This window comes from Emys orbicularis, chromosome 11 (assembly GCF_028017835.1).
Source record: "Emys orbicularis isolate rEmyOrb1 chromosome 11, rEmyOrb1.hap1, whole genome shotgun sequence".
In the NCBI taxonomy this organism is placed as follows: domain Eukaryota; kingdom Metazoa; phylum Chordata; order Testudines; family Emydidae; genus Emys; species Emys orbicularis.
Genome location: NC_088693.1, coordinates 78555593 through 78580583, shown reverse-complemented (window position 1 = coordinate 78580583; position 24991 = coordinate 78555593). Strand labels below are relative to the sequence as shown.

At 51.1% G+C, this 24991-nt stretch overlaps 1 protein-coding gene across 2 annotated transcripts in view; it reads left to right on the top strand.

Moving 5' to 3' along the window:
- ITGB2 (integrin subunit beta 2) overlaps positions 1-24991 on the top strand; it is a 48576-nt gene that overhangs the window by 2487 nt on the left and 21098 nt on the right. For both annotated transcript variants that reach the window (XM_065412980.1, XM_065412979.1), the window contains exons 2-4: positions 15913-15973; positions 21238-21326; positions 22170-22353. In XM_065412980.1, coding sequence (XP_065269052.1) covers positions 15916-15973; positions 21238-21326; positions 22170-22353 — 331 coding nt within the window. In that variant the 5' untranslated portion in view covers positions 15913-15915. The remainder of the gene's footprint in view (positions 1-15912; positions 15974-21237; positions 21327-22169; positions 22354-24991) is intronic.

The following is a 24991-nucleotide window of genomic DNA, read 5'->3' as shown; positions in this document are numbered from 1 at the left end:
AACCCACCTTCTACTCCCCAGGGCAGACTCAGAGCCAAATTTGGAAACATTTGCAGAGGAATCGTACTCAGATGCAAACACATGACTTTTTGTGAGAAGAGCCTAGATGTCATGGTTTTTGCCATAGCAGTCACATCCTGCCTTAGTCATGAAGGCACTTGGTTTTGTTTGTTTCATCTCTATTTTTATTCCAGTTTCTTTTATATTGCATACCAGTACAATACACAACATTTCTGATAGCATTTTCTACTTTCAAAGTGAAATAAATGTTCAGAGTCCTTGATCTAAAGGCCAGAAGAGCACTAGATTGTGACCATCTAGTCTGATTTCCTGTATAACTCCAGGCCAGAGAATGTCACCCAGTGATTTGCCAATAAATTATTGTGGAGCTAAAATGTATTTTTTAGAAAGACATGTAATCTTGATTTAAAGATGTCAGGTGGTGAAAATCCATCACCAATCTCGCAGCGCTGTTCGAACGGTTAATTCCCCTCACTGCTAAAACTTTTCTCTTTATTTCCAGTTTGAACTTGTCTGCGTTTAATTTCCAGCCATAGCCCCACATTCTGCCTTTGTCTCCCAGATTAAAGAGCCCTCTAGTATCAGACAGCTTTCCTCTGTGGAGGTACTTGCAGATGCGGATCAAGTCACCTCTTCGCCTTCTCTCAGATATGCTCAAAAGATTGCGCTCCTTTATTCTCTCACCATAAAAGCAGGTTTTCCATCCCCCAATCTTTTGCGAGTCTCTCTTCTAAACCCTCTCCAATTGTTCGATACCCTTCCTGAAATGTGGACACCAGTAGCCATCACACCAGTGCCAAACACAGAGGCAATACCAAATCCCTGCTCTTACTTGCTAGTCTGCTGTTAATACATCAAAAGATCACTTAAGATCAGTTCAATTCATTTAAATTCAATGAGGTTTTATCGGTACCACAATCTATGCAGGTATTGTTAGGGTATCAAGGGGTAGCCGTGTTAGTCTGTAGCCACAAAAAGAACAAGGACTCCGGTGGCACCTTAAAGACTAACAGATTTATTTGGGCATAAGCTTTTGTGGGTAAAAAACCTGCATCTGAGGAAGTGGGTTTTTTACCCACGAAAGCTTATGCCCAAATAAATCTGTTACTCTTTAAGGTGCCACCGGTCTCCTCGTTGTTATTGTTAGGGTAGCCATTTTCTCCAGGGCTCGTGTGCAGTCAGTTCTTCATTAGGAACCCCACGCCCTTCTCAGAGTTGCTGCTTTCCAGCCTCTCTGTGTGACCCGCTTCTTTGTTCCTTGCACTTGGCTGAAATGATTGCTCTTCCTAGCCCGCTATGCAGTATATGGCTGAGCATTATTGCCCCAGGCTGGACCCGGAGCGGGTCAGTAACTTGCATGGAAGGGCAGGGCACCGCAGTGTAGTGATCTAGGCTAATGGACTGGAAGAAGGAAAAGCCTGGCTCTGCCCCCAACATACTGTGTGCCCGTAGACCAGTCACCTCCCCGCTCGGAGCCTGGGCTGGCCCCTTGGTAGAGTGGGGTTAAGGATACCTTGGGGGGCGGGGCTGTGAGGATGAGTCCATCAGGTAAGCAGCTTGAGTCAAATTGGAAGAGCCTGGGAACAGGACGCAGCCATTACTGGCTTCCAGCTCCCTGCTCCGGCTGCTGGCTAATGCAGCTCTCTCCTGCGGCCTGAGAGCGTTGTGCTTTTCATACCCACAGAGCTGCCGTCTGCTCGCAAGTTACTTCAGGGGAAACCAGTGAGAAAGAACAAGCTGAGGCTCCGGGGAAGAGCCCGGTGAGTGGCTGTGTGTCTGCCCCTGACTGCAGCCCAGATTGGCAGCTGGCTTGGGAGAGGGGCCTCTACAGAACACAACCCTGGCAGCTCCGTAGCGATACCCACCACAAAGCTGCACTCCCCAGGGCTGCCAGGCCTCTGAAGACCACTAGGACCCATTGTTCCTAGGTCGGCGGGGAATGGGAAGTGCCCCAAACCCTGAAGCAGGTTCCTGAAAGCCCGAGGCCTCAGCAAGCCCTCAGTAATCACACCAGGGGAAAGTCTTTAGGACAAGCTGTTGTTGAGATGAGGTGGCAAAAAAGCATTGCAAGAATTTCCACAGTGTGACTGACAGCCCTCACCCCCTGGCCAGAGATTCAAAAAACACCTTGTTCAGTTCCTTTCCAGTAACAATTCTGAGGTCAAAAGGAACCTTCCCCTCTGGCTTTGGCAGCAATGGCAAAACTGGGCTTACAGTGGAAAGCTGGTTAGCGAGGCAGAGATGAGTGCCTGCCCCTAAGAGAGTGGGCCCAAGGTCCAGTTGTTAGCGCACTGGTGAGGGACTTCAGCGACCCAGGGTCAGTTCTTTGCCACAGGCTTCCTGTCTGACTGGGGGCAAGTCACTTGGCCTCCATTCCCCTCAGCAGAGTGGGGCTAATAGCTCTGCCTCACAAGGGTGCTATGGGGAACATGCAGTAAAGATTCTGAGGCCCTGCAGCACGGGGTGCCCCATAACTAGCTATGATAGAGCGAGGCACTGTGTATTGTCAGCAAGGACTTAATAGGAAAATTTTCAATATTGCACAACTAAGCAAAAGGAGAAATGACACCAGCTTTCCCTTCCGCGTTACACGCCAGGAGGTTTCATATCAAAATGCTGCAGTGTGGCTACCAAAAGGCACTGAACCGTTAAGCCCAGATCTTCAAAGGTATTTAGACTCCTAACTTCCATTGATTTCAAATTAGGAGCCTAAATACCTTTAAGAATAAAGGCCTTGTTTGGCCCTTATGGCAGTGAGAGAAGAGCAGACTTGTTAATTGTACATTGAAATCTCCCAATCAAGCATGGAAACTCAGCAATGCCCCCTAGGATATGTCTGAGGAGAACCCCATGTGCTGGAGTTGTAACTGATGCAACCTAGACATTAATGTGTAACATCACTCAAGCCTTAACTCAGAGCAGACACTGCACAACACAGTTTTAGAATCCTGTCTTCGGGCTGGTGTGCTTGCAGGGGCCGAGTCGTGCTGGGTAACAATGGGAGAACACATTCTGACATTTTCTGGAGCAAGAAGCTTTTACAGGATTCAGTGCATGGGAAGCTGAAGTGATTCTGTATTTGGAAAGTGAAGTGAGAAAAATGTAACCTCCCAGCTGGTCCTGGGATGGAACGTCTGCCCGGTCAGGACATGCAGTGGTGTAAAGGGCCAGCTCCCCGCTCCTGGAGCGCATGCAGCCAGCTAATGACGGGGAAAGCCTGGTGCGGCACTGATTCACTGCATTCCCAGTGCAGCTGCTACATCCCCTTGGAAAGAGAAAAACAGCCTTGCCTTGCCATAATCCCCAAGGGAGGGCAGCGATGGAAACCCAGCCTGCCCTGCCCTGCCCTGGTGATGAATCCCCATGCCGTGGCCTCCACTGATGCAGGGAGTTTGGGGCCCAGCAGGGGTGAACCTGTCTCAGTGCACCGCCAGCCAAGCCCGCCGTGTGTGTGCCGACTCTGGGTCTGAGCTGCTCTGTGGTGTAAGTGTTGGTACGATGCGAGGCGGCGCAGAGAGCATGTGGGAGCCTGCACTTCACACCTCCTCAGAGTGTCTCAGGAGGAAGCTGCACGTCAGCACTCTGACAAAACCCCCTTTTGGTAACAAGAGCAATATTTCAATGCTGGTTGTTTCTTTGACCTAGCGCATCAAATGGTGCCTGCGGGGCTCAGGAGTCTGGCTGGTGGGGATCGCACTGAACCACAGGTACCTTGGGAATAGCTTCCAACAGGGCTGTGACAGGGGCGCACTGACTGATGTGACTCTGGAGTGAGGGTATTACTGCGGGTGGCTAGCCAGCAAGCCCTGTGTACTAATCAGAGACAGGTATTCCCTATAAGGAGCTGCCAGGAGGAGGTCCCCTGTAGGGAGAGGGAAGCTGGAGAGGAGGCCCTGGAAAAGGCCACGCCCCAGGCCACTAGATGGGAAGAGGCAGACAAGGAGAAGGACGCCAGAAAAGAAGCCGTGAGGGTCAGAGGTTTGAGGGGAGCTGGGCCTCCCAGAAGGCAGCATTCTATACAAAAAGCAGGGGAGAACTCTGCAGGGCCTGGGAGGGGGTGAAGCGTCTGCAGAGAATTGAGCCCAAGAAGGGGGCAGAAGTTCTGTTCTGTTTGCTGTGGACACTGGAGAGTGGAACTGAAGCCCAGGTGGGGCAGAAGCTCTTGTGTTTATTGCTTTTGATTTATGGGACGTTGTTGGTTTGAAAGATGGGGGAATGGAAGTGAGTGTCAACTGTCTGGAGAGCCAAGTCACCCCCCAGGCCACTGGTGTCCCGAAGAGAGCTATGAGGGCGTGTGACGCTGCTGTTAGTCATGGAGTATAAGGCCACACAGGACAACTCACTGATCTAGTCTGACCTCCTGTGCAGCACAGGCCAGCACCCCCACACAAACCCAACCCAAAAGCATGGGGAAGAAGTCATTAACCACAGAGATCTTCTCAGTGCCATGACAGGCCATGAGGCAGTCTCTCTGGCAATGCTCACAGCCAGCTCTATTCCCCGGCAGGGAGAGAGGCTGAGAGATCTCTCTTCTCTTCTGCCAGGGCCCCTGCAAAGCTGCCTGCAGTGGGACCAGCCTGCGCAGTGTCTGACCAAGTCAGTTCCTTCGCCTTCCCCCAGAGCCTAAAGGCTCCTGCCATGAGGAGCTTGTGTCTGACTTTGCAGAAAAGCCTGAGATCACGTAGCACAGCATCCGTGTCTCACTGGAACTGGAGGAGAGCAGAATAGGGTGGGACCCCGTTCCCCTGACTGAACCTGGCCCAGTCTCTGAAAAGGAGGCACTACGGCTGTGGGGACAGGGCTATAAGGGTCCAAGCTGCTGCCAACTTATGTCTGACCCCTGCTCAAGAAACCTGGTTGTGCATCAGCAGGGTGCAATGTAAGCCATGCAGGCATTCCCCTAACACAATGGGCCTCAACCTTTCCAGACAACCGGAACCCTTTCAGGAGGCTGATTTGTCTTGTGTACCCCAAGTTACACCTACTTAAAATCTACTTGCTTACAAAATCAGACAGAACAATACAAAAGTGCCCCAGCACACTATTACTGACAAATGGCTTCCTTTCTCATGTTTGCCATGTCATTATCCAATAATTGCCTGCACTATAAAGATTGTACTTACATGTCAGCACATCGTACATAGAGCGGTATGAACAAGTCATTGCCGGTATGAAATTTGCATTTGCACTGACTTCACTAGTGCTTTTTCTGTAGCCTGTTGTAAAACTAGGCAAATATCTAGATGAGTCGATGTACCCCCTGGGAGACCTCTGCGTACCCCCCGGGGTCCACGTACCCCTGGTGGAGAACCACTGCCCTAACAGTGGCTGTGAGGTAGAAAACAAGTTAAGTCAGGCGGTGCTACTGGGGCACACCCCTGCTACTAGGGGAAGTGGCTGTAAGAGCACCACAGTGCTACAGACGGGCACTTCAGAAATGGGAATGCCAATGCCATTAATGCTGCACTGGCTCCTGACAGTGAACAGCTGGGGCAAGTCATCCCCCCCCCCCCCGATAACGAGTTGGTGGGTAGGCAAGGGAACACTAGCAGCGGCATCTGGGGTGTGGTTATGGGGGAGGAAGGAAGGAAAGATCTGGAGGACACAAGCTGACTGCTCTAAACTGACCCCCTCTGCAGCCATCTGTGGGTTGTGGCAGGGCTGTGAGCTCACTCAGCGTGGAGGGCGCTCAGCTGACGACTGCACTCTCTCCCCAGGCTAGTTTTTACAACATAAAATGAGCTGAAAATGGCTTTTAGACAAGAAACAATGGCTGAAAACCAGCCAGGCTCCTGGGAGCGGGAGCAGGGTCCACACAGCCAAGGGAACCTTTTCAGATATTAGAGAAAAGATACTCACAATGGGTGAAATGCGCTGTGGTGCAGAGGGCCCCGCACCAGGCCAACACCCCACTAGATCCCACTGACCCTCAAAATGGGCTCAAAGCAACCTGCAAAGAGTTGTAAATAAACTGGGCTTGGCACCATTTTTGCTTCTTTATGATGGAGAAAGAGCCTGAATTTTTTAAACTGTTTGTTCTTTACCTCAGAAATGGCTGGTGTGCCAAAGTGAAGACTTCTGTCACACCTCAGGGATGTCTGGCAGTTCTTAACACCCCAGCTGTAGGGCTGTGGGCATTGAATCTTTAACAAAGGCTTCCTTTATCCTAAATGCTAGTTATTCCTTGGCGTTCACTGGGTGCTCAGAAATAGAGAACTCAGACAGTCCTGAGTTCCCCCTGAGCTCAGCTTCCATGTCGGTGGTTCTCCTGACTTGCACTCCAGTCAGGCCTAGACAGGCCATGAATTTCTGATAATCAACCAGCAGAAAAGAAAAGGCCTCACCCATTTTCGGAGAAAGCACGTGCCCAGTTTGGTTCTTTTGCAGGCCCTAGTTCTTGCCCTCTGCTCAGGGCTGAATTTTACCCAGTCCCGGGGAAAAGAGCTTATAACTCTTCCTTCCCCACTCTCCCTAGCCCTCTGCTAACAACTCTTTTTCATAATGATCCATCCCCTGTGTCACCCCCACCTCAAAAAGCCAAGCCTGGTAGCAATGAGCTATGCCAGGGTGTGTATGAATAACGAAAGGAGCCAGGCATTTCTGTGTACCCCCGGCATACACCAGTGCCCTATGACTGTGTCCAGGACCCGGGGGGAGTTCCCCAGCTACTCCAACTCCCCCCCGGGAGAAAACCTCAGTGCACACAAAGAGGAAATTTCCTCCCATTCTGGGGGCAAAGCAGTAGCCTTTAACATTTGAAAGGTTTTCAAGGCCTGCTTATAAAATAAACCCTGTGGAACAAGCTCCAGAGAGCCCAGTGAGATTGCCTCGTGCGAACCAAGCCGGCTGCTTCTCAGGGAGTGAGCTAACGAACTTCCAGCCTGTGTAAGCTGAAGGCCAACCGGGGAAGGCTCCTTGGTTCTCTAAAAAACTGGCTGTCTTGGTGCTGTTCCCCATTCATCTCATGCAGGCCCTGCCCACTACCAGCCACGGATAAAAGGCCTGTGGAAATATTGCTTTCCAGGGAGTGACTTTTTCTCTTTTCAGACACGAATTTGATATGGCTAATTTCTCTAGGTTTTCTTTGGAGGTACATAACAGTAGGGGTGAGTTCAGTAAGAGGAAGGAGCACATCACATGGTGGGGGAGCCAGATGGGAAGGGGCTGGACACCAGTGATAAGTTTCCAACCACGCAGCCGCTGCTTTGTCTTTATCCCTCAGGGAGGGTCCAGGGCCTCAGCAAACTACTTGTTATGTCTAGGTAAGGGCTACAGTGGCCTTCCTGATACAGACCCTGCAGTGATGCTGTGTAATGCTGCACACACTGGTGGGAGACATCTCTCCTCATTGTGAAACTGGGCAGGAGATAACTTATGTGAACAACAAATCTCTTTCCTTCTGCAACTTCAGCCACTTCTGTCAAATCCCTGAACTGGGGGGTATTGCAATCCTGGCTGTGTGGCAATCGACTGTGTTCTAATCCATCCTGCCCACTCGCTAGCTCAAGGCTTCTCAGATGTTTATGGTGTGACTCATAGTGTAGTCTCCTAGCCAATGTCCCCTCCATTCCCAACCACAGAGACCATCTGCCTTCCCAGCTGAGACCCACATCACTTCTCTGTAATAACGTACATGGGACAATAATCCTAGCAACGCTTTTCAAGGTTGGTTTGTTGGTTTGTTTGTTTAGCTTTTTAAGATGTAATTTAACAGCTGGAAACAAAGAGAAGAGCAAGCCTGTGTGAGCAGGCAGGTCATCAGCAAGTGGTCTGTGGGCAGGGTTACCATACGTCCGGGTTTTCCCAGACATCGCTTCCTCTGACCCGGCGGATTTTTCAAATACAGTAGAACCTCAGAGTTCCGAACCCCTCGGGAATGGAGGTTGTTCGTAACTCTGAACAAAACGTTATGGCGGTTCTTTCAAATGTTTACAACTGAACATTGACTCAATTCAGCTGTGAAACTTTACTATGCAGAAGAAAAATGCTGCTTTCCCTTTATCCCTTTATCTTTTTAGCAGTTTACGTTAACACAGCACTGTACTGTGTTTGGTTTTTGGTTTTTTGGTCTCTGCTGCTGCCTGATTGCGTAATTCCGGTTCCAGCTGAGGTGTGTGGCTGACTGGTCAGTTCGTAACTCTGAGCTTCCTCTGGAAGAGGCAATGTTCATGAGCAGACATTGCAGCACAGAAAGAGCACCAACTGGTCCACCTCCCAATTGACCCCTTCCCTGCAGCCACATCTGATTGGCCCCTGGCAGTTGCTGGACCCCGCCCACCCAGGCCCCAGCTCCCAGCGCTAGGGAAGGGGAGAGTCCCACAGGGAGGCGATGACGGACAGCTGGTGCTGCGTCCTGAGTCTGCTCCAGCTGCCCTGCCTCCATGACAGGGAGTGACACTGCCCCCTACCTTGGGAGTGAGGCCCCAGGTACCCCCTCCAGCACCCCACAAATACCCCCTCCCAGTACACACCCCCCTCCACCACTCCCCAGGTACCCCTCCCAGGACACTCACACACCCCTCCAGCACCCCCAAGGTACCCCTCCCAGGACACACACACACCCCTACAGTACCTCACAGTTACCACTCCCAGGATACACACACGCCCCTCCAGCACCCCCCCAGATATCCCTCCCAGGACACACATACACGCACCCCTCCAGCACCCCCCCAGATATCCCTCCCAGGACACACATACACGCACCCCTCCAGCACCCCCCCAGCTGTACCCCCTCTTCCCTCCCCCAGCAGTGTCCTCTTTTGGGGAACTGAAGCATAGTAGCCCGTTTCTGTGGGAACCATGGGAGGGAACTACTCTGGGATGTTTCAAGGCACCCCTCCCCATGCCATGTAAGCAGCTACATAGTACTGACGCTAGGGCCTTGAGAGCAGACTCTGCCCTTCACCTCTGCCGACTGGTGGCTTTTGCTTTTTTTGTTTTCCTCTGTTCCGGTTGCTCCTCTTTGGTTGCTGCCCTGAGGCTTTGCAGGAGGGCGAGTGTCACACAGCCTTCCCCCCGCTGCACACTCACCAGGCTGCTGGGTTTGGGTGCCAGCAGGCCAGACCTGTGTGACCCTGAGCTTCCCATGCTCTGAGTAGGTCGCCATAGCCTCTCTGGTGGGGCACAGGCTCGCTGTCTGTAACCCCTTCACAGAAGTGAGACCCTGCGGCCCAGCTGCCCTCCGCCCCCGGGACAAGTGCTGCCCCCCCCAAGCCTCGCAGTAGCTTAGCACATAACCCTTTCCCAGAGCTCCAACCTTGGGAGCACTCCGGGTTTTCAGTTCACCTCTTCAGGGACACATGAGAGTGGAAGGAGACAGACATGGAGGCTTTGTAGGGGTTCCCCCAAACCAATCACGCGTTACTTTAGCTAGCACAAGAAATATACAGATCTAGACAAATCCATAAATGCCTACACACATTTCCCCGCCTCAGTTTCCTCACCCCTCTTGGAGTGTTTTTGGGCTGGGGTCAGGATCCTCCTGAGGAATCCAGGATCCACTTCCTGCACATGCCTTCTCCTCCAAATAATGGTCTCTCTCTCTCCTGTTTAGCTAGTTTCCTTCTTCCTCAGCTGGTCCTGCAGTTAAACAAGACCTTTCTGCTCCCAAAGCATGCCCCTCTCCTCAGCTCTCCTGCCCAAGCTCCCTGCATGTGAGTCCCTTTGAGTTTCCCCGTAGTCTCAGTCTCAGTGGCTTTCACCTGATCTCTTTGTTCTGCTTCAGGGGAAGTTCCACTGCTCTAAGCCCGAGGCATGCACAGAGACAGAGGTCCCTGGGCTTCAGCCATCCCACTGGCCTAAGGTGCTCCATTGTCCCTGGTTGGGGAGATACATAGGCTGTGCTTACAGCATAGGGGTAACTCCACTTACACTGAGGCATTCAATGCTACATAATTTCATAACATCAACCAGAATTCCCAAGTTGTTCGCAGACAGCTTTCCCACATAGGCCTGCAGCATTTTATCATAGCCAAACACCCTTGCTGGAGTGCCATTACTAGATAAGGCTGGTAGAACTGTCAAAAACAATGCTGAAAAGGCAGATGTAGCCAGTTGATTTAGTTGGGGTTGGTCCTGCTTTGAGCAGGGGGTTTGACTAGATGACCTCCTGAGGTCTCTTCCAACCCTAATCTTCTATGATTCTATAACAAACAAATCTTGGAAGACTGTGTAAGCTAGTGTTATGCCAGTATTTTAAAAGGGTAAACAGGATGACTTGGGCAACTATAAACCGGTTAACCTGACATGGATCCTGAGCAAAGTCTGCATCAATAACACATTAAAGGGTGGCAGCATCGTTAACGACAGTATAGGTTTATGGGAAATAGGTCTTGTTAAATAAACTAGATAATATTCTTGATGAGATTAAATTTACCTTGGGAGGTGCTGTATTCCCCATTACGTGAAGGCTTTAAATCCAGCTGAGACACCTTTCTAAGAGATAAACTGTAGTTCAGCCAGAAGTGATTGAACTTGATTCAGAAATTACTGGGTGACATTCTCTGGCTTGTGTTATCCAGGAGGTGAGATTAGATGAGCCTTAAAATCTATGAAAGCTTTCCCTGGGGGTGAGGTACTGTCCCACAGCTGCAGTGTCCCAAGTAGTGAATGGAGGGGCTATGTCTGGGATGTAGTGGATTTTCTATCCTTTGAAATCTTTACATTGAGATTGGGCGTCTTTCTAAAAGATAAACTCTAGTTCTACCCTAAGTCATGGCCTGTTATTTAGCAGGTCAGGCCAGAATGGTCCCTTCCAGTCTTAAAATCTGTGATGGAGCCAGGCTAAACAAATTGGGCATCAGACCAGTCACATGGTATCCTGCAAAATTCCCTTTACCTGTGATGGGAAATGACTCTGAATCCTTTCCCCAGGCACCCCCAGATTTAATCACCCCCTAAGGAGCCTAGAGAGGAAAGGTGCACTGGTTCGAAGAGGAGGCGCTGCCACTGATTGTGTAACGGTTTATCTGCATTTCTATCACACTTTATCTAACACCTTGTGTCTGCTGATGAGTTTTTAAAAATGTCACTACATCTTGAACAGGGATCTTTGTAGCAAGTGTGTTTACTGCTCTGGCCTAAGTGCCTTTGAAAGAGTTCGTTTATTTGCGCCTTTCTTGTATCAGAGCTGCACATTTTGGACATTTCATTTGAGAGCGAAATTGCTCTTGTGTTTCAAGGGGGAATCATTCACTGGTACTATGCAGGAGTTTAAGGGTATTTCAAACTTATTTTCCTGGTAACACTAAAAAGGGTAACGCTCATGTTCCTTTATTTTCTTTGTTCCTTTTTCTTTACTTAATTCCTCTTTCCTTGCTCCCTCGCAGCAGTCAGCACTTTAGGGCCACACTGGCCATGTCTACAACAGTGAGCTGCATCTGTCTGGAAAATGTTGTCCAGCGCTGCTGTACACGCTCAAGCCCTAGGTTAACACATTGACGGTCTGCTAAATTGAGTGCTACTAACCCTGGGCTTACACTGCAGTGTACACATACCCCGTGGGACACAGCCCAGCCCACCCTGCTCCAGGCTGTCTGTAGCGCTGACTCTGATGCCAGGCTTCCATACAGAGCCCCTTGCCTGCAAGCAGAACTAGGAAAAGCCTTGAGAATTGAAGTGATAGGTCAAAATTTTAACACAGATTTCACAATACACCAGAACCAGCACTCTGTTAAAACACAATTTTGCCTTAGTGTAGACAAAGACAGTCATGTTTAGAACCCTGTTAGAACTCGGTGATTGCCAGGAGCCCAGCTAACATTTTTTTAAATACAGCTCGCTCCCATCTAGACTAGGTGCTAAGTCCGGCTTACCAATGTTAAGACATTTTCTCTCATGGTGCATTTCCCAGACATGGCCTATGACATGTTATTATATCTGACCTGGTTATGAACAGTCATTTTACCTGACATGCTGCTGAACACGGTTTAGCCATCTGAATAGCCCGGGGTGATGGGGGCGTGGAGGCAGTGGGGGCCAGGGGCAATGGGGGGATTGGGGGACCGGGGGAGCCATCAGGGACCAGGGGAGATGGGTAGAGGACGAGGAGGAGGCAGCGAGGGCCAGGGTGCCAATATACAAGTTTGTCCAAGGTGCCATTTTCCCTAAGGCCAGCCTGTGGTAGGGCTGGCCTTAAGGATGGCTGACGTGGGCAAGCACCCAGGGTGCCATGGTCAGGGGGGCGCCGTGGTCAAGAGGGTGTTACTGGAGGGTGCCTTGGCAGTCACGAGGAAGTTGCCGGTGGCTGTGGTAGCGAGTGGGGGCCCTGCCATTGTGCACCCCACTATCAGCAGTTATCACTCACCTATGGCTTTATCTCTATTTTTCTTGTATCCATTTCTGACTTGTATGCCCCATTTATTCACTTCAAATCAATCTCACCGTAGTGAATACACTTGTTTTATCTAATCCTGTTTGAATTGAACTGTCTGGGAGACTCCATTTGGGGTAACAGGATATGTGCATGTCACTTCTAGTAATTAAATGATGGACTGTATACAAGCTCGTAGGTGCAGAAGAGGGCTGGGCGGTGCAGGACGTACATTTCTGGGGGAAATGTAAGACTGGGGTGTGTTGGGGTCACCCTGCAGTATAACCCAGGCTGGTTGCAGCACCCACAGACATAGCTGGGAGTAACTAAAACATAGCTGGGAGGCTGGGAGCAGTCCGGGACTGGAGGCTACAGCAGCTCCCCAAGTCAGGGGGCAGGGGACACAGCCACTCACTGGTCTGCATCGTCCCCTGCTATGTCACAAGAGCACCAGGGGAAGACTTTAGAGAGGAGAAAGAAGCGATGGGGGAGGGGGAGCCCTACAGGAGAGTTCCCCAAGCTCCTTGACAGCTGCATAGCAGTCAGCACCTGCGTTTCTGTATCAGCTACACAGCCCTGGTAGCCCCTCCCTTCGGCCCCAGTGCGCCATTCTGCTGAGAGCAGCGCGGCTTGGCTCGGGGCCCTGCTCCACGGGAATGCTGCCGGCTGGCTGAGCCAGGGCTGGTTCGGGAGAGAAACTCCCCTTTATCTCAGGGAAGGGCTGCCTCCCCCTGCCATCCCAGCCAGTGAGTTTAGAAATTCTCATCTCATGTTTGTGGTTAGAGCCCCACAAGCCGGGCGTTCGGCATGACCTCAGGGCAGGAAGTTACAGGCTTTGGGCGCTGTGGAGGCCCCGGAGCAGAGAGGAACCATTCTGCCACGTGACCCCCTGTGTCCACAACCACAGAGACAAACCCAGCCTCTCCCACCCTGTCAACAGGGCAGGGCCTGGAACTTCTTGGCGGTCTGCTCAGCGCAGGCAGGCGGATGTGGCTTCACTTACAATTCTGTGGCTGCAGAGGAATGTGCTGAGGGCAGGTCTGTGCAAATGAATTTTCTTTTCTGTTTTCAAAGCTCATGAGTGGCTTCCCCAGCCACAGGGCCCTCCCCCGGGTCGCAGCCCGGGGCACTCTTGGGGCGGCTCGCTGGCTGTGCCCAGTGGTGGCAGCACCTGATGGCGTTGCTGCGTGGGGTGGCTGCTCAAGCTGCCATATTCTCCACCTACCAGACTGCGGGGGGGGAGGGGGGGGAGCTCAGGGTTGTGCCTGGGAGTTGCAGGCACGTTAGCTCCGCACGGAGAGGCAGCTGCAAATGCAGCGGGTGTCCCTGCAGCTCCCAGCCGTTTGCTGCTGTCTCTTCCCACGGCTGCAGCGCCCAGCTTGTTGGCACCAGCAGTTGCTGTGCAGGGTGGGGGCCCTGTGGCAAGTGTCTGAGCAGGGTCAGCAAACCCTGGCAAAAACACGACCCTGCGTGCCATCCCTGGTGTTGCATCTGGCTTCTTCCCAGCAGGGAGGGGGGCTTGGGGCTTCAGCCCCACGGGGCGTGCCTGCCAGGGCTCGGGGCTCAGCAGGAGCAGGGCTGAAGTTTGGCCACCCCTGGCCTATAGGGTAGGTGCTGGGAAAGGCCAGAGGAGGTGGAGGGCTGAGAGGGAGTGGGGTCTGGGATGCCTGGGGAAGGGGAGGAGCTGGGAGGGGGGCCAAAAGAGGGGGCACGTACTGAGCTGAGGTTGCAGGGTCCCATCTAAATCAGCTGGGTCTCCACCTCCTGTTGCCAGCTGGGGAAGGGAGGCTGCAGTGTGGGAGGCTGGGAGATGCCCTGACCCTCCTACAGGCTCTGAGTCTGAGGGGACCTTCCATGACCGCGCCGGGCCCAGGCCACCCAGAGATCCAGGCCCAGTCAGAGCCCACCCTGCCCCGTGGGATGAACTGCCGGGGAGCTAGAGAGGCCAGAGGAGCCAGGTCCTCCATGCAGCACTCGGTGTCGTGGCCACTGGGCCCTTCCAAAGCCGGCCGCTGGCTCTGGGCGCCTAGAGGGCTCCCTAAACGCTCGGGCCGCTAAGCCACAGACCGTAGGGGCTTCCCCCGGGTGAGGCAGCCCCAGATGCTCAGCGCGCAGTAATTCTGCGCCACGGGGAAGCTCCTGCCTGTGCTGGGCAGTGTAGCTGGCGACCTCCTGGCGCCGCAGGGGCTGTGCTGCCTGCGGGCATCGGAGAGAGCCAAAGCCGCAGAGACAACTGCTGCATGTGACACACAGCTGGTGCCCTCCCCCTGCCTTCACCCCGTTATACCCTGAGCCCACGCCCCTGGCCTGTGGGTGTGTGGCTCAGCAGTGCTCACTCCCATGGCAGCTCGTCCTGGGGGGCACATCTCTGGAAAGGTGCTGGGCTCAGTTCTGGAGTCTGCATCACTGGGATTCTTCTAGGCCCCCATCGAACTCTGCCACCTCCCACTTCCTCCGTCCAGTCGCTTGACACTCCCCAAGCCCTGTGGGTCTGGCACTCTCCCCAGCCTGCTGTTACGCCACTCGCCATAGGCTGTCTGGCCCCTATTAGCACATACAGTCCAATTTACATGCACCGAACGTGCACCCTGACCCTCCTACAGGCTCTGAGTCGGAGGGGATCTTCCGTGACTGCGCCAGGGAACCAGGAAACGGGCATGGGCGGCTCTGAGTCCCAGTGGGTGCTCCACCAGTGCCAAACCCCACGTGTGAACCCCCGTGGGAGCCCTCAGATGGCACCCCAGTGGCTGCCAGCCACGGCCAGGGCTCTGCCCCTCCTCAGCATTCGCTTACAGAGCAGCAGGAGCTCTCAAACTCCAGTCCTGCCCTTCCCGTGCGTCCAGGTGCTGGTGAGGTTCTGTCCCATTCGGCCACAGGTGCCTGTGGGAGGCTCGCTGGGTAGCTTGTGAAGTCTGGCCCTTAGTGCTGGATTTGGATGTGTCTCATCCCTGTGTGAAGCCAAGTCAGCTCTGGCTCCCATGCAGAGCAAGAAGGAACTGGGCTGTAGTCCACAGGATGCCAGACCATCTCTCCCTCTTTCCATCCCTTCCCCTTCCCCGTCTCTCTTTGCTTCCAAGAGCCGTGCTGACTTACCCCTGCTACATCCTTGCTCAGGGCTGTGCCTAAACCACCGCCAGGGATTCCAGAAGCGCCTATGGGAGTTAGGAGCACAAGTCTCGCTGACTTTCGGTGGGGCACTTGTGCTCCTGATTCCCTCTGGTGCTTTTGGAAACCCCACCCACGATCTGGCCCTTCGTGATTCCTGTTTAACTGTTATGCAGAAGTTACTCTGCTGTGTGGCTGAGAAAGTGGTTGGTGAAGGATTCGTGCACAGTTGGGTCTCAGTGGGAGGGTCAGACCCGTTTACACTCCGTTCCCAGAGATCTAACCTGGATTTGGCTTGTTCTGTTCTCTGACTCCCCCATTCGGCCTCCAGCATCCCAGTGGGTGCCGATATCATTGCAGCGGTGACCTGGTTCAGTTGCAGCCGTTTCACACATGATCCCCAGGGACTCCTCCGGGCAGCTCTCCTGGTGGGCTCTGAGCCCTGAAATGTCATTGTGGTGCTTTTCATCTTGCAGGCGATGACCCGCTATTGCTGCCTCCTGCTGGCTGGGGCTGGGCTGCTGCTGGCGACAACAGGTGAGCTAGTACTTGTCTCCGCTGCTTTGTTTGGCAGGCAAAGGAACCCCCGAAGCATGTTACGCAGTTAGTAACACAAAGGCAGAGGAAAAAGAACCCCCAAGACATAGCTTTCCAGGGAAGCATTTTGTTACCGTGACGGTCGGGTCAGCACTTTGCATCCTACACATTGCTGTGGGCTCTTACTCAGCTGATGTGCCCTGGCATAGCCGGGAGCTCAGCGCCTGCCAGTGAAGGGCAAACCAATTCACAAAGACCTCTCTCTGTCTCTCTGTTTGGAGGTACCTCACATGGGCTGATGATATCCATGAATCTGATGAATTGCAGAGACGTGCATTAATTACCTTTAGCATACACCTTTGCCAGTCTCCTCTGCCCAGTCTCCTTCTGCTGAGACTATATGTAACATTGCAAACCACCGGGAGGGTCTCAAGCAGCTGTCATGTAAAAAGAATGAATACCCTGCCACAGAAACTGTTCCTCCTCCGCCCCGTGTGCTCCCAAATGATCTCTGCCCAAGGCTCGGGATGGACAATACCCACCGCTGAACCAGTGACTCATTTACACGCCAATATCGCATGAACCTTCAGGGCTAGAATCTGTAGGCTCTTGTTTCTAGCCCTGGTAGATGACAAGATCTCAGACCTTAGAGCTGTGACTCCATGATTAGAAACGAGCTATTTTAGATCATTTTCAGAGGTTTCCAAAACATAGTCATTATAATTTTTCTCTTCATCTGAGGCCAGTGCAGTTGGACTCCCGGTAACAACATGAGGCTGGACTTATGGAGAAGGGAAATAGAGCCAATTAAAATAACTTTAGTAAAATTTAAGTATCAAAAGCTTCCTTTTGAGCATCTTGCACAAACAGAATTCGTGACTGTGTGACGTGGAACTAAGGCTGAACTGGCTCTTGTTCGAGATGACCTGCCAACTCAGTTGTGGCTTTGCCACTCATGAGTCTTGTGCCCATCCAGTATGCATGGATGTGAAATGGGATAGACGGAAATATTCAAAATATTATAATACCATTATACAAATCAATGAAACGGCCTCACCTGTAACAGTGTGTTCAGTTCTGGGAATCCCATCTCAGAAATGGGATATCAGAATTAGAGAAGATTCAGAGACAGGTGTTGAGAATGATTAGAGCAGCGGTTCTCAAACTGTGGGTCGGGACTCCAAAGTGGGTTGTGACCCCGTTTTAATGGGGTCGCTAGGGCTGGCTTAGACTTGCTGGGGCCAGGGCTGAAGCCCCAGCCCACTGCCTGGGTGGTGGGGCTCAGGTGACAAGCTCCCCACCTGGGGCTGAAGCCCTGGGGCTTTGGCCCTCTGCCCAGGGCAGTGGGGCTCAGGCTTTGGCCCAACCCAGGGCAGCGGGGCTTGGGCGGGCTCAGGCTTCGGTCTCCCCTCCTGGGGTCATGTAGTCATTTTTGTTGTCAGAAGGGGGTCGCGGGGCAATGAAGTTTGACAACCCCTGGACTGAGTCATAGAAAGGCATCCAGGTGAAAAGAAATTGAAAAGGCTGAGCTTGTTCAGTTTAGAGAGGAGATTAATAAGAAGGCCCCGTTAATAGAGGCTCAATTTAAATGTACACCCCAAATTTAAAAACATAGTGAGAAAACTAAAAAAGTGCCACCGTGGCTAAACAACAAAGTAAAAGAAGCAGTGAGAGGCAAAAAGGCATCCTTTAAGAAGTGGAAGTTAAATCCTAATGAGGAAAATAGAAAGGAGCATTAACTCTGGCAAATGAAGTGTAAAAAAATAATTAGGAAAGCGAAAAAAGAATGTGAAGAACAGCTAGCCAAAGACTCCAAAAGTAATAGCAAAAAATGTCATAAGTACATCAGAAGCAGGAAGCCTGCTAAACAACCACTGGACGATCGAGATGCTAAAGAAGCACTCAAAGCCGATAAGGCCATTGCAGAGAAACTAAATGAATTCTTTGCATTGGTCTTTACCGCTGAGGATATGAAGGAGATTCCCAAACCTGAGCCATTCTTTTTAGGTGACAAATCTGAGGAACTGTCCCAGATTGAGGTGTTATTAGAGGAGGTTTGGGTCCAAATTGATAAACTAAACAGTAATAAGTCACCAGAAGCAGATGGTATTCACCCAAGAATTCTGAAGGAACTCAAATGTGGAATTGCAGAAGTACTAATTGTAGTCTGTAACCTATCATTTAAATCAGCTACTGTACCAAATGACTGGAGGATAGCTAATGTGATGCTAATGATCATGTGATGCTAATATGATGCCAGAGGAGACCCCAGCAATTACAGGCCAGTAAGCCTGACTTCGGTACTGGGCAAACTGGTTGAAACTATAGGAAAGAACAAAATTGTAAGACACATAGATGAACATAATTTGTTGGGGAAGAGTCAACATGGTTTTTGTAAAGGCAAATCATGCCTCACCAATCTACTAGAATTCTGTGAGGGGGTCAACAAGCATGTGGACAAGGGGGATCCAGTGGACATAGTGTATTTAGATTTTTCAGAAAGCCTTTGACAAGGTCCCTCACCAAAGGCTCTTAAGCAAAGTAAGCTGTCATGGGATAAGAGGGAAGGTTCTCTCATGGATTGGTAACTGGTTAAAAGATCGGAAACAAAGGGTAGGAATAAATGGTCAGTTTTCAGAATGGAGAGAGGTAAATAGTGGGGTCCCCCAGGGGTCTGTACTGGGCTCAGTCCTACTTAACATATTCATAAATGATCTGGGAAAAGGGGTAAACAGTGAGGTGGCAAAATTTGCAGATGATATAAAACTACTCAAGCTAGTTAAGTCCCAGGCAGACTGCGAAGAGCTGCAAAAGGATCTCACAAAACTGGGTGACTGGGCAACAAATTGGAAGATGAAATTCAATGTTGATAAATGCAAAGTAATGCACACTGGAAAACATAATCCCAAGTATACATATAAAATGATGGGGTCTAAATTAGCTGTTACCACTCAAGAAAGACATCTTGGTGTCATTGTGGACAGTTCTCTGAAAACACCCACTCACTGTGCAGCGGCAGTCAAAAAAGGGAACAGAATGTTGGGAATCGTTAAGAAAGGGATAGATAATAAGACAGAAAATATCATATCACCTCTATATAAATCCATGGTACGCCCACATCTTGAATACTGCGTGCAGATGTGGTCGCCCCATCTCAAAAAATATATATTGGACTTGGAAAAGGTTCAGAAAAGGGCAACAGAAATGATTAGGGGTATGGTACAGCTGGCTTATGAGGAGAGATTAATAAGACTGGGACTTTTCAGGTTGGAAAAGCGACGACTAAGGGAAATATGATAGCGGTCCATACAATCATGACTGGTATGGAGAAAGCAAATAAGGAAGTGTTATTTACTCCTTCACATAACACAAGAACTAGGGGGCACCAAATGAAATTAATAGGCAGCAGATTTAAAACAAACAAAAGGAAGTATTTTTTCACACAACGCACAGTCAACCTGTGGGACTCCTTGCCAGAGGATGTTGTGAAGGCCAAGACTATAAAAGGGTTCAAAAAAGAATTAGATAAATTCATGGAGGATAGGTCCATCAATGGCTATTAGCCAGGATGGGCAGGGATGGTGACCCTAGCCTCTGTCTGCCAGAAGCTGGGAATGGACGACAGGGAATGGATCACTTGATGATTACCTGTCCTGTTCATTCCCTGTGGGGCACCTGGCATTGGCTACTGCCGGAAGTCAGGATACTGGGCTAGATGAACCTTTGGTCTGACCCACTATGGCCATTCTTATGTTCTTAAGGGACATGATAAAAGTAGAGAAGATAAGGAATGTGATACAGAAGGTGGATCAGGAACTTGCATTCACCCTGTCTTGTGACACAAGAACAAGGGAGCATTCAGTGAAATTACAAGGTGGCAAGTTCAAAACAGACAAAAGGAAATTGGTTTTTATCCAATGCACAGTTAATCTGTGTGGCTACAAAACATCCCTGAGGCAAGACGTGGCGAAGGACTGGAGAGCCAGAATATCTACAGTGACGTTAGACCGGCGGAAAAACCCGCCAGCCTTTGGAAGGATAACACACACCCTCCCACTTGAGACAGTCAAGAAGCCAATTGATGGGTTTACAAAGCAGTGTCCCCCGTGGGAGGTTATTGCTTAACTGCCACGCCAACATTTTGTGGACTTTACTCTGCTGCAGATGGTTCTGGCTATTGCTGGAGACTGGCCTAGGAGGAGCTATTCCTTTATTAACCAGATACAAGTCAGCTGGTCTGTTTCCATGTGCTAGCCCCAGCACCGCATAGAGTGCAGTGCAAAGCACGTATTCTCACCTCCCTGCTGGATGAGAGACATGGGTTGCTTCCCTCAGACTCGGCTGGCATGCAGAGGATGGGGGCTGGGGAGGAAAGCAGGGGGGCTGGGAACTGATGTGAGACACCCATCTGGACAATGCCCCGTGAAGAGGCACACCTTGGAGACCCAAAGTGAGGTGACCATATTTTTAAAATCCAAGAGCAGGACACTTTTCTGAGGTGTTTTAGGGTCGTGAAAACTCGTACAAAAGAGGCACTCGTTAGAACTGTGCACTGGTGACGCTACTCCCTCCTTGGGCTCCGCCGCACGGTGGGCGCGTTCCTCCAGGTGCAGGCTGTGCCCAGGAACGCAGGCCAGATCTACACAAAAACTGGCACCACTTTAACTGAGAGGGTATTTTTAAACTGATTTCATTACACCAGCCCCAGTTTGTGTGTAGACACCCTTACTTCGGTTTAGCATAATCAGGTATGAACCTAAACTAGAGTAAGCCACTCTGAGATGGAAATAAGAGAGCCTTCCTCCAGATGTGCAGCCCTTTTGCTCAGGGCCGGCTCCAGGCACCAGCCCACCAAGCTGGTGCTTTTTTGCCTGGGGCGGCAAAAAAGCCAGAGCCGGCCCTGCTTTTGCTGAGTGTTGAGTGTGTGGAGTTTCAATACAGAGTTTCTGTTTGATCTGTAAAATCACCCTCGTGGTATGTCCGCTTGGACGTCCCACTGCCAAGCCACACTGTGGTTCGCAAGGGGCCTGTCAGGACTGGTTCCTCTCCCAATCTCAGGCCACTTCAGCGGAACTGCTGTTCTTATCGTTGGCCATGTGGGCTCAGGGCAGTGTGCGTGGTCTGGGTGAAGAGTTTATCTAGCTGGAGTTACTAGGGCTGGTGCACACCAGGGGTGGCGGTGGGCTGTCCCCAGGGGTTGGGCCTCTCCCTCGTGGGCCAGCCGAGCTCCCATCATGCTTCTCCCCCACCCCTCTCTGTTACAGCTCTTGCCCTGGAATGCCCCAAAATCAAAGTGGGCACCTGTCAGGACTGCATCCAGTCTGGCCCCGGCTGTGCTTGGTGCAAGAAACTGGTACGTCTGCATTTTTTTTCATTGCACCAGCTCTCAGCTTCTGTGCTGGCCTCCCAGCCGCCCCCCCCCCACCCCCGCGACGGTGCCTGGCACACTCACTCCTCCGCAGAAGTCACCCTGCTCTTGGGAGGGGAGGCTGTGCCAAGGGGTCCCCAGGAAGAGCTCCCACTGTCCCAGACTGAGGCAGAGGGAGTCTCCATCGGAGCTCCATGAGCCCAGGAGACGTTTCTGGGAGTGTCTGTCTCCCATTGCTGTTCCAGGGGGAGATGGACACTCCCAGGAATGTCTCCTGGGCTCTGGGAGCTCCGATGGAGGCATCCCCCCAGGCCCCGCAGACTCCCTGCAGCTGGTGAGCCGGGCCCTTGCTGACCTCTCACCTGGGGAGATGAAGGGTTAATGCAGAACGCAAGGAGGTTTATTTCCTGGGAGGGGGGATGGAGCCCATGGCTGAGCGAGTGCAGGAAGAGAGCAGGATGGGCAGGGGCGGCGGGGAGCCGGAAGATGAGACGGTCACATTGTCTGAGAAAGGACGTTCCCTGTTTCCTTGATGAGTGAGTTCCTCCATCTTGATGGCCAGGCCAGTAGTTAACTACCAAACCCTGCAGTTCCAGTGCTGTGCTTGTGGCTGCGGGGGGGGGGGGGGGGGGGGGCGCGTTTGGGAGGAGGAGGGGAGCTGGAGGGGGGGGAGCTGGGGGGTGTCTGGTGGCGGTAGGCTCTGTAATCTTTTCTGTGCCCCCTGTTCCCAGCTGTCCAAATGACTCGCTTGGGCAGGTCTCTGAACTAACATGGCTTGTGCTCAGCCAGGATTTTCCTTTCTTCCCCCTTTGGTTTTGCAACGCACAGAAATTCACCAAAGCGGGCGAGCCAGACTCCATTCGTTGTGACACCAAAGAGCAGCTGCAGCAGAGGGGATGTGACGCAAATGACATCGTGTTCCCAGAAAGCGATGTCATCCCATTAAAGAACGCCCTTCTGGAGGACAAGACCCAGCTGGCCCCCCAGAGAGTGCGCCTGATGTTAAGACAAGGTACAGTTTGCTGGGAAGCTGGGTCTGACCACGGGGTGGGCGCGATGCCGTGTGGAGGAAAGCACAGGCGCACAGCCACTGATCAGCATGGGACCGGTTCAGGCCCAGAATGTGTCCGGGTTCCTCTTTTCCTGCAGTGTGTTTAAATCACAGGCGGGTGCTTCGTTCGAGTGTGGAAACGGGCGCACGAGAAAAATCCTTGTGTCAGCTGAGACAAGCACTGTGGGCGGGGGGTGGGGTTATGTGTGGAAATTAGAGCTGAGGACGGTGCAATGCTCTGGTAGCAGCAGCCAGGCCAGGAGTTCACCTCTCCAGGCGCAGCAGGCTCACTGCAGCCAGGCGTGCTTGCAGAAAACAGGTACAAATTCACTGGCAAGGGGAGTCAAGTGCAGAGTTGAGGCAGCTCCCCCACAACAGTGTGGGGGACAGAAGGCAGACCCAAAGGGTGGGGAGGCAGAAAGGCCATGACCCGGGAAGGAATGTCAGTGTCTCCAGAACAAGCAGACAGCCTGTTGACAAGCACCAGGGATGCTCAGCAAAGGTGCAGCTCCTCGCCCTCCCCAGCACCACACAGCCGTGACTCTGCCCCTTTGGCCTGCCAGCACCCCCTTATCCTGGTTCATTGTGAGTGAGCAATATTTGCCCAAACGTGCAGAACAGTAACTAGGAATTGCCCTGATGCCTCGTTAACTGTGACTGTGCTTCTGGAGAGGAGGAGGAAGAGTAGCTCAGTATGCCCTGTGTAATCCCTGTCAGCCAGCAGCAAGGATCAGATAACACAGAAATGCTGTGGGGCTGTAGGAACACGAGTCCTGGCTAGAGCTGTGGGGGGTACCAAGAAAACGGCCTCTTGTGTTTGGCAGGAGTAAAATCCTGTGATAAGCCCAGTTCCTAGAGTGGTCCCAATGGGGCAGAGTTAAGGCCGCGGCTGGTGGGGTGTGGCAAGCAGCACCTTAACTCTGCATTCCCTGTGGTTCATAAGTTTGTGGTGAGTTTTCTCTTGTCACAGTAACTTTCTTTACAGGGCTGTGTGGAGAGGAGTTTGGGGCTTTCAGTCTGAAAAGACACAGGGGCCACAAGGCCCTGTTGTGCGACACTGACCTTATCTCCATCTTAACACCGTTCGTTGTACATGAATTTCCTTCGTTTTCCAAATATGTGAAAGAACCCAGCTGGCAAGGGGCCCAGCCATCTCCCTAGCATCAAAGCAGATGTACTCTCTCCTGGCTGGGACAGAGTCTCTTTACCGACAGCGCTAGCCATTGCTGTAGGTCTCAAAGAGTCAGACCAACCAACAGTGCTCCCGGAGAGCGCCTGCAAACACAACAGCCTTCAGAGCCTCTTCATCGTCCAAGGGATGAGCCTCATCACCACTGACAATTGCACTATATACGGAGGGTTTTTAGGAGCTGATGAATAATGAATAGGTGTTACAAGCATGTTACGGATGGTTATAAGCATATGAGTAGAACTGGGCAAAAAAAAAATTGGCTGAAACTTTTTTCTAGTGAAAACTGCAGATTCAGGTTAACTAAAACATTTAGCAGCTTCGTGTCAATTTTTTAAAATTGTTTCAGTCCAAATAAAACCTAAAAAATATTCCAAAAAATGGAACTGCTTTGTTTTGAAAATGTTGAAATGAAACATTTAGATTGTTGGATTTGAAACAGCTTTTCATTTTGAAATTGCCTTCAATTTTATAAAGGCAGGAACATGCCGCTTTCGATGAAATTTCATTTCAGAAAAAATGGAAGTGGTTCAATAAGGTCGAAATGTTCCGTTTCACAACAAAATGTTTCAATTTTTCATTTCAAAATGAGTTTCCATTTAGAAAGGTATATTCTTGTATTATATTATACCAACTACTATACCAGCTGTTGAACCATGACCAGTTATTGTATTTGATAATTTAAAAATAATTTTTAAACCCTAATTTTAAAATATTATAAGAACAGAATAAAAACTAATATAAAATAAATATAAAGTCAAAATCAAAATGAAATATTTTGTTTAACCCCCGCCCTTTGTTTTTATTTTGTTGGGCAGGACATTTTGAAATTTCAACTTTTCAATCCTATTTGGAGAGTTTTTTCCCCCTAAATGGTGGAATTTCCCCTGGAATGAATAATTCAAGTTTTGACCAGCTGTAGTTGCCTTTACCATAACAATAATTATTATCGTAGTGCCTAGAGCCCCCGTCATGGAGCGGGACCACACTGTGCTAGGTGCAGGGATATACACACAGTAAAAGGACAGTTTCTGCTCTGAAGATCTTACGCTGTAAATATCAGAGAAGATCCAACCGATGGAGACAGATCTGGGAGGACAAGGAAACAGTGAGAAGCATTGGTCAGCAGGACAGGTGCACCAGCAGCCTCACCAGGGTCCCAGGAGATGGTGGCGGCTGCCAGGATGGTGAAGCTCACGCCTTTCTCTTCTCCTGTCCTTCAGTGATCCACTATTGTGGTTGTGACAGCTCAATTCTCCCCTCCACCCCCCGAGTTTTGTCTTTCAGGGACCCCAAAGGGAGTGATGGGTGGAATAGCCCATCCTCTCATTATTTTTCTGACACCTTGATTTTGGTGCACTGATTTCAGGTCCCACAGTCCTTGAGTCAGACCAGGAGGCTTTTTGTTTG